The following is a 9,765-nucleotide window of genomic DNA, read 5'->3' as shown; positions in this document are numbered from 1 at the left end:
ATCAGGCGCCCCACCTGTAAAGCTCCAAGGGTCTTCGGAGCCGACCATGTGGACCCTGTCAGTTTCGGTTTCCAGCTGAGCCCCCAGACCTGGAGAACGGAGGGGCGGCTTTGGAGGCCAGCACCCGCTGCCCCCACCAGAGACTCTTCCCCTCCAAGGCCAGCTCCTCCTGCTCATGGCAGCTCTGCCCCACCCAGCTTCACTCCCTTAATCAACTCCTCTGCCCCCAGGGCGGCATGCAGGGCAGGCCTCTGCCCCCAGGAGGTGGCAGGGTTAAGCTCTAAAGGGCAGGGGCCTCTCCTGGGCAGCACCGGGCTGCCACACAGGCCGGGCACCTGGGGGCACCCGTGCGCGAAGAAGCGCCTTGAGACTCAGCAGCGCGGGCCTTCCTCAAGGCCTCACATCCCTCCCGCATCACCCCAGCGCCCAGGTTTCTGCTTTGTTCTGTTCTGAGCCTTTCACTTCACCTCTGCTATCAGACAGTGGAAAACAACCATATGTGGTCCGCCCCCGCTTTGGATGCAATTTGCATTATTTCACAATTTGGCAAGTGCTCCTCCGCCAGGGCAGGGCCTGCTGTCAGGCCTGGTGTCAGGGAGTGCTGGCTATTTAATACTTTACCATCGTGATAGGAGAGAGGCTTTGTTGAGCTTTTATTGTGTACCTGCACAGGATTATCTCCTTTAATCCTTGCAACAGCCCTGTGAAGTGGTGTAATTACAGCCTTTCCATTTTATAGATGAGGAAACTGAAGCTCAGAGCAGTTAAGTCATTTGCCCAGGGCCACACAGCTGGCAAACAGCACAGGGCTTGCTCTCGTCTCCCTGATTCCAGTGTCTGTGCCACCGGGCCTACGCGCAGCTCAACAGCACGTCCCTCTCATGCGTGGTAGGCTCGCTGCTGCAGTGAGTGTCCAGACCGCCTCCCGCCCCTCCCTGGATCATGGATGGCAACCCCTCCCCACCCGATCCCCCAGAACGCGGCCCAACTCTCTTAGCCTGGGAAGACCCCTTTTCTGGCTTTAGGTCCCTAAAATTATAGGAGCTTCCGAGTCTGAACCTTGGGTTCAAGGGCAGGAGCTGCAGGGACGCAGCAGCCACCCGTGGCCTGTGTTTCTGTGAATTAAATGTCCCGGAAGCACAGCCGTGCCTGTGGCCGTTGTCGTCCCACAGTGGTGGAGGTGAGACTGTCTGCCTACGAAGACTAAAATATTTATTTTGATCCTTTAAGAAAATGTTTACCAGTGCCGGCCTCAGAGGAACCCGTTGACGGGAAACCTCTAAAGCCAGACTGCCTCTAGCCCCCCATCCTGTGTCCGATCTGCCTTTGCCAAGGTCGGGGTCAGTTCGGCGACAGCGGAAGGAAGAGAGTGGCGCGTGTCCTCAGTCAGCAGCCCTTCACCCATGGACGTCTCAGAGGCTCTGTTCACACGGGTCCTCTCCCCAGCCCCAGCCCCGTCCCGGTCTCTGACCTCCTTCCTCGAATCAAGCCTTTCTTTGTCTCTCTTCTTCACCTGCCACGTCTCATCATCACAGGCCGTGCCTCTTCTCCCGAGGACTCCCCGGAGCCGCCCTCCCTCCCCTCCCCACCACTGCGGCCACCTGGTCCCCTTCCCCGCCCCTTCCCGGGCCCCTCCACTTCCTTCTGTTCTTCACACACGGCCCGGGTCTCCCGAGCCGCCGCCCTCTGCCCCCTCACAGCGGGCGTCACGGTCTGTCGTGCTCCTCCTTGGGTACCTCTCAACTTCCTGTCTTCTGCCCCCTCCAGGATCCCCGCTTCAGGAGAGCAGTGGCCTCTGTGTGTTGTCTTTGGTAATGCACCCCATGGTTCCTGGCACGCAGTGGGTACCATACGGGTGAGGGAGCAGAGGGCAGTGGGCGGTGCGGCGAACACCCACGGAATTGGCATCTCAGAAGCATCCAGAGGGGTGTTTGGGCCCGACCTGTGCACACTAAAGTATTTAAAATGGGTAACCAGCAAGGACCCACCGAATAGTGCAGGGAACTCTGCTGCGTATCACGCAACCATCAAGCTGAGAAAAGCATCTGACAAAGGCGCGTGCAGACGTTTGACTGAGCGCTGTGCTGCAGCCCTGAGCCGAGCACAGCAGTGTCCATCAGCCGTGCTCCAGTATAAAACTGACAGTTTACAGAGGGGACCGTTTCAGATTCACCGCCCACGGGCGTGCAACGCCCCTGCGGGTCTGGCCTCTCTGGCCCCACCCCCAGCACGGCCCTCCCCGTGTGGGTGCCACACGTGGGGATTCCTCCAGTACTGCCGGAGGAGGGCTTCTCCCTCAGAAGTGGTGCAGAAGACGGAAACCCTCCTTCTAGAACAATGTTCCCCACCCTCTTTGGACCCAGAACCCAGTAAGCGTCTGTGCTGAGTTGCTTCCATCGTGTCCGACTCTTTGCGACCCCATGGACTGTAGCCCGCCAGGCTCCTCTGTCCATTCTCCAGGCAAGAACACTGCAGTGGGCTGCCATGCCCTCCTCCAGGGCATCTCCCGACCCAGGCATCGAGCCCGCGCCTGGATTGGCAGGCGGGGTCCCTACTGCTAGTGCCGCCTGGGAAGCCCGATGAATGTAACCACATGCCCCATTAACGCAGCGGGGCCCACGGTTTGTAAACCGTGTTTAAAGTGTGGTCCTTACCTCACTGACGCACAGCCCATGAAGCTGGGCCGGCTGACCCCTGCGGGTCTGCTGAGCTGCGGGACGCCGGGAGACTCACGGGCTGCCGGGGGCGGTGCTGGGCCCTGACCTCTCAGGGAAGAACAGGCCATTTCTTGCAGTCAGGTTGAAGATTTAATTGATGTTTTTCTTCTCTCTCTCTCTTGTTTTTAACCTTTCTCACTAGTCAGTTCTTTCTGCGATATAGGTTCTCCTGGTCTACTGTCATGTACTGATGTTTTTATTGCTAACAAGGGATTGTCTGTTAATTCTCTAGGTGCTTTTTAATTAAACCAATTTGGCTTCTTCCATGTTTTTACTCCTTTTTTCCTTTTGCTTTGCACATTAGTTTTCTCAAACCATGTGCGTACGTGTTTGTGTGCATAAGAAAGCTCTTCCTTGACAGACTTTGTTTTGTCCTAAATATATATTTTATATGAAATATATATCATATATATAAATGGTTTTATATATTTATATTTACGTTATATTTATATAAATATCAGTATAAATATGTTGCTGCTACTGTGCTCAATTGTATCCAACTCTGTGCGACCCCATGGGCCGTAGCCCGCCAGGCTCCTCTGTCCATGGAATTCTCCAGACAGGAATCCTGGAGTGGGTCGCCATTTCCTACTCTAGGGGATCTTCCCTATCCAGGGATTGAGCCCACGTCTCTTGCATCTGCTGCACTGGCCGGCAGATTCTTTACCGCTGTAAATCTAAATATATTTATAAATACATACAAATATTTTTAAGGATGTAAATGGATCTATGAATAGAGATCTTTCTTCGCTTATTGTTTTGAATTCCTTAACATTTAATGGTGCACCTCCCTCTGTTATGATAAAAAAAAATCCATATTCTTAAGATGAGATGCATATAATTCTAAAAACTCTGATCCTCAAACTTATTACACAACTCTAATCAAATTACATCCTTTTCTCTCCGTGAGGGGCATTAAATGTAATTTTTCCTGGCTGAATAAACTTGAGCATTCTCTGCTCTGCATATTTCCATGTTAAAAGTTTTCAAGTCAACCTTTTTACTATTCTGAGCTGTTACATGAGACCAAGGAGGATGCTTGCAAATCAGACGCGGGGCCAGTCTCCCCCGGCTCCCGCCAAGCTCTGCCTGTGGTTCCCTCTCTGGTGGAAAAGCCCTAGAGGGGTCCGAGGGATCCTCGGCCTCCCCGTGGGTGTGTCCTGAAGACGCTTTTTAGGCTTATTTCTTTCCTCTCTGAGAATTCTGCGTGTAAGATATTGAAATTAGCGTCTGGTCTGTGGAAACCTATCCCCGTTCCCAGCCGCGCTCACTGTAAAATGCGGAACTGATCAAGGTAGGGGCTGTGATGGCCCAGGAGCAGGCCTGCAGTGAACAGATGCTGTGAACACGTGCTGACCAAGCTTGGAGGTAAACCTTAGCCTGATGACCATCGTGCAGAGACCCGGGCAAACAGAGGCTTCTGGTCAGGGGTCAGACTGGCCTGCAGAGCAGAGACAAGTAACAAGGAGTGAGGGGTGGTGAAATGAAGGAGGTCTTAGAAAGTGGGAACACTCTCCAGAGGGCCCTTCTGAGCCCTTGCGAAGGCATGGGGCAGACTGCCGCCTGGTCCCCACGGGCCGGGCCGTTTCCGCGGCCCCGCCGCTGCCGCGATGGACCGTGCTGCTGCTTTCATCTTGGGAATCGGATGCGGAAAGACTGTCCGGCCGGCCTCACCTCTGTGCTTCTGTTCAAAAAGAATTGTCCTTGACCCCCTCCACCATTTACGAGTGCCTTTACCTTCTCCCTGTTCTGGTCCTGTCTGCCCTCCTAGGCCCCACAGCGGTCTCTGGGGGAGGGCGCAGGCTTTATTTTGCCGGTGAGGAAGCCAGGACTTTCTCCGGGGCCCTTATTTGCCCAAGGCCACACAGGAAGCTCCTGGCCTTAGGACTGTGTTCTTACTAAAGCTCCTCGGGCCTCTGGTACCTGGATGGCTTACCTTATGGACTGCCTCTCCCACCCCAGTCCTGCGGCGTTTTTCCCTTTTTCTTTTGATAAATGATGGTTTAGTATAATCCACAAGATACTAAGGGTCAGGAGAAAGTGCATTCTTGGCTCATTGTTATTTCCCTTCATTTCTTTGTCATATTTCTATTCCCTGTAAGATTAAACGGCTCCACCCTGAAAACCACCTTGATGAAAACAAAAGCTCCCATGTGGTTCCCAGAACCGAGATAATCTCCCTGCAGAAATATCTGGGTTGCACACGGGCCCTGGCCCTCCAGCCAGCTTTCCGGGGCCTTGTCTTCAAGGGGGTCAGAAAGGCAGTTGCACACTGCACAGCTTGTTTTCCAAGGACAGGACGGAAGGGCCAGGTCTGGTCTTTTGGTGACCTGCCTGCTTTACCCGGGAAGTGTCATTACTCAGAAGTGAACTCTTCTGGGCTTGAAAATGTGTGCGTGAGAGGGAAAGGCCACGTAAGGGCACTGAATTTTCCAAAGTTGAAATCATTCATGTCTTTAAACATCACTGAATTTTCCAAAGTTGAAATCATTCATGTCTTTAAACATCCGACTGATTAAACTGGGGACTTTGGTGTTTAGCCCAGGCAGGTTGGCCTGACTGGGACTGTGTTTGCGGGGGTCAGGCCTGCAACTGTGATGGGGATGATCGGAGGCTTGAGCCCCTAACCTTGGCTTTGAGCAACTCCCTGTGCTCAGTGCACTGGTGCTGTTGAGCTCAAAGAACTTGAATGGGTTCTGTGAATATGTTGGTAAGTAAACTATTTGGTCGACTGATGACTGAACTACACATTTTTAAAAGTTCTTTAAAGATTTTGGGAATAACTTATTTTTAGTTCTCCTTCTAAGGGATTTTCTTGGGCTTTTTTTTCTCCTGCCTGATAGCTAAACGATTTTCTTGTTTGCTTTCTACATCTTTCTGTAGTACAATAGTTGTGGAAATTAGAGGGTCCGTTGGCTGGAACCGTGGGGCGAGTGTGGGTTTATATAATTTGACTTCTTTTCTCTCCAAATCAGTAAACATTTACACATGACCTTATCAAACAGCTTGGGTACCTTTGGTCACTTGAAAGGGGAGCAGCCAGTTCCAGCGGGGAACAGAGACATGGCTTCCGTGTGCTGTGTAAGATGCTGGCTCAGAACGCAAGCCTCCGACTGAGAGTGGGCCTCAGACTAAGTCCTTCGCTTTCCGTGGAACCAGTTCGAGAAGATTTGCATTTTTATAAAGTTTTTGACTTCTGAAGATTGAGGTCTGGATCCAGAATTGAGGAATCCAAAGAAACAAACACTGGATTCTGGCTAAAGACTGACCACTGCTGCCTGAGGTCTTTTTGTCTCCTGGGGACGGTCATTACAGAATTTCATCTGAAGCTTAAACGTCATTCTTTTGTAAGCAGGAAGAAAACAAGTGGATTACTTTTCTGCTTTTGTAAAGTGGCACCAATGTAATATGGTTTGAAAACTTAGGTCTCGGATTTTCAGAGCGGAAACGGAGTTTTGAGGGTGTTTCTGCCCTGTTTTTCTCTCAACCCTTGATAGCTGACAAATTTGAAGCTCCCTTTTTTAAAGAGAATACATGTTTTTCAAAGTTGATACTGAAAAATAATAAGGTTACTGAGGGTTTTGGTAGGTAGGATATGAAAATGACAATATTGTTGTAGCAACCTCACCTGGAAATAACATTTTCATTTTGTCAAACTTAATGTGAGTACACGGAAGCACACCGCGCGGTGTTTAAAGGTCAGGAGTGCTGTAGCTAAGGTTGGCAGACGGTTAACAAAGAAGTAAGAGGCTTTAAAAAAAGTAAGGTACTCCGATGAGGGCTGTACACCTACTTGTGCTGTGCTTAGTCGCTCAGTCGTGTGCGACTCTGCAACCCCGTGGACTGTAGCCCACCAGGCTCCTCTATCCATGGGATTCTCCAGGCAAGAATACAGGAGTGGGTTGCCATGCCCTCCTCCAGGGGATCTTCCTAACCCAGGGATCGAACCCAGGTTTCCCGCAGTGCAAGCGGATTCATTACTGTCTGAGCCCCCAGGGAAGCCCACATCTACTTACCGCACAATAGTTGCTGTCTCTGTATTAATAACTTTTTTATTTTGACTTTCTTTGCAGAGTATCGGGAAAGGGTCATTGTGGTGCATAGACCCAGAGTATAGACAAAATCTAATTCAGGCTTTGAAAAAGACACCTTACCACCCACACTCGAATGTGTTCAATACACCTCCCGCCTCTCCTCAGGCATATCAAAGGTAAGCCGTTCAGACTTTTCTGTTTTTCAAGATCCTTTGTTTGTTTTGTGTTTTGGTCTACTGAAGTTGTATTATTTTAGCAGAGACAGGCACTGAAACTAATAGGCTCTGTGACTTTAAGAATAACTAGAAAATGAGAAAGAAGTTAAGTATTCTTGGAGGCATTACCCATTGCTGTCTTTTCTGCAAACCTTACCGCGTCTGCTGCTTGGGAGAAACGCGTCTCCTGGAAGGCCCCGTGGCGGGTGGAATAACGTCTCCCTGGGTAGAGACGTTTGCGCAGGAAAGTTGACCGCCTCAGCGTCTGAGCACGGGGTGGTTTGTAGGGGTGGGTGTCCAGGAGTGAGCTGGGCGAGCGGCCTCTGCCTCCCCGTCCGCTGAGGGAGAGTGTCTGCAGGTGTTGGAGGGAAGGGCGCCCTGCGTTGTTGCCGTTTCCCGTCTCCATGTGGACGGTGCTCCGGGGCGATGGCTTTGTTTTGGTTCCGTGGTGTTTGCCTCTTCTGGGAAAACAGCAAAGGGCCGTAGAGACTTGGATTGCTGCTCGCGTGCCCCTTTGTTTTCAGGCACTGAGGTTACGGAGCCGTTTTTACAGAGAGAGAATAGGAGGGGAGGTTATGCAACCTGTCACTTAAAAAAACTGGTTAATGTTAGCGTCTGTACAAGCAGGCGTGTAGCACGGAGCCAGCTTTAAAGTGGGTTTTCTCCTGTAGTGCTTGGGCTAGGCGTCTGGCCCTCAGTACTGCCGAAAAGGGTTCTGCTTTTTTCTTTAACGTGTAGAGATGTTTCCCTTGTCACCACCCAGTCAGGAGACGTGAGCCTCGGGCTCCACGTTGGTACCAGCGAGGAACGGCGTGAATTCATAGATGCCGTGGGTTCACAGCCAGCGTCATTACAGACTCTTTCCCTGGACTGAGGGAGCACAGAGGGGGCCCGTGAAACAGCCTTGATGAAGTTCTCGTGCATCCCGGTTGAGAAGCATTCCATCACAGGCCCTGGACAATCAGTCTTCAGCAAGAGACAGAGAGGAACAGCTGGGCCCTCTGAGAAGACTGCTGTACGTCTGCCTTTGCTAGGCGATTAGCGTGATGGTAGCCATGGCAACTGCAGCGTCTCCATAGTAACGCGTAGCTGAGACAGGTGCAGTTGCATCACAAGGCTGTTTGTTGCCTGGCAAAAGGACAGGCCATTAGTACTTAGATATACGCTGTTGCCTTAGAAACAAATAACCCTACATAGCAACTACAGTTGGTTTGAAAGATTTGGGGGGGAAGAAAAAAGGTTGTAGCAGCTTTTGTCTATGTTCATAAAAATCAGTGGAAGCATACTTTATTGGAAATGACAACTTGAGGTCATGTAGCTGTAGGAGATGAAATGGGATTTTCCAAACCAGCCCAGCCAACACTGTAGAAATGTCCAGAAGGGCAGAGCCATATGCTTGGTTTTTTTCCTTGTGGCCATAGGCACTCCTGAAATGGGAGGAAACTGGGACTGGAGTGGAGACTGGCCTGATATACCAAGGTCGTGGGGGAGGGGATGGCCCTCATGATTGGAATAAGTCCCAGATTCTCATTCCTTTTGTCATTCTGCTCCCCTCACCCTCCAAACCCCCACAGCAAGCCCTTCGCTTTGCTCCCAGTTTGCTCCTCGGAAGTATTTCATATCCTTGTGCTTCTAAGAAGTTAAGAACATAAGTGTTATTCTCTGGGTCATATCGTGGGTTCATTTAGACCAGTATTTTGTTGCCAAATGTGACCCCAGGGGAAGCACAGTAATTATTGAATAATTTGAAGGATTATGGTAGAGCTCTAGGGGTTATAAGAGGAATGCACACTCGGGAGAGAGGCTTTACATGCTGGCCTAAGCTTAATGACTTCATTTGATTTTTTAACATAGGCGTAAAAACGCAGACCAACTGGAACTTGTGTGAAGAAGATAATTTCCAAACAAAAACGTGCCAGATCCCAGTCTGTCACATCCAGTTCTCTTCTCCCAGATGACTGAGGGGTAAAAGTTTCCATCTTTACCCATGCCAGGGCTTAGATTTCAGCTTCATGAAGGTTCCTGGCTGTGGGGTGAGAAGACACACCAGGTTCTAGCCTGCTTCTTCCCTGTCTTAACTCTGTAAGAACAAGTCACTTTCTCTTTCCTGGGGACTGCAGTCCCTTCATCTGAAAGCTTAGAGCTGGCTTCGTTGTCCTGTAGTGTGGAAAGTTGTACTAAGGGTCCAAAGTGCTGGATGGTTGGACGATATCTGTACAGCTGACTGAGATGTGTTCGGTTCCGTTTTAAAGCCTTCAGGCCACTTGCGGACGTGACTTAGGGAAGAGGGACAAAGTGAGTCATTAAACAGGGGCCACGCGCGATGGCCTGACACGGTCTGGCTGGGCCTCTGTGACGCAGGGGCCTGTCCACCCCGCAGGACTGCCGTGCGGGGCACTTGGCAGCACCTGAATCTCACGGAGCGTCTGAAATGGTGATTGCACCTGATGGGTGGTTACTGCTAGGACTCGGAGGTGCGCTGGGCAAGGAGCGCTCTGAAGCAAGCAGCCGGTGGCTGGAGACTCTGCAGGGAAGAGGAGCCTCTGAAAACAGCGCCCCCAAACCTCAGCCTCGTCCAGATAGAGTGCCGAATGTTGCCGCGCCGAGCCTCGTGCCCGTTTTCCAGGGCCCGCTCTCGGATGCTTGTGAGAAGCATCGCCCTGACCTCTGTCTTCGTCGTCAGGGTGTCACGCCTGCCCTTCCTGTGTGCTGTGTCCCTGTCTCCCGTTTGTAAGGACGCCTGCCCCTCCTGTGTGCTGTGTCCCTGTCCCCCGTTTGTAAGGACGCCTGCCCTTCCTG

The 9,765-nt window shown here is 51.3% G+C and overlaps 1 protein-coding gene across 15 annotated transcripts in view; it reads left to right on the top strand.

Moving 5' to 3' along the window:
- Nucleotides 1-9,765, top strand: part of FOXN3 (forkhead box N3) — a 426,281-nt gene that overhangs the window by 246,572 nt on the left and 169,944 nt on the right. For all 15 annotated transcript variants that reach the window (XM_010845171.1, XM_010845164.1, XM_010845169.1 and 12 more), the window contains one exon: nt 6,791-6,927. In XM_010845171.1, the coding sequence (XP_010843473.1) occupies nt 6,791-6,927 (137 nt within the window). The remainder of the gene's footprint in view (nt 1-6,790; nt 6,928-9,765) is intronic.

This window comes from Bison bison, unplaced genomic scaffold, assembly GCF_000754665.1.
Source record: "Bison bison bison isolate TAMUID 2011002044 unplaced genomic scaffold, Bison_UMD1.0 scf7180017864213, whole genome shotgun sequence".
Classification (NCBI taxonomy): Eukaryota; Metazoa; Chordata; class Mammalia; order Artiodactyla; family Bovidae; genus Bison; species Bison bison.
Note: the sequence above shows the minus strand (reverse complement) of the source record. Positions and strands in the feature narration are given on the sequence as shown.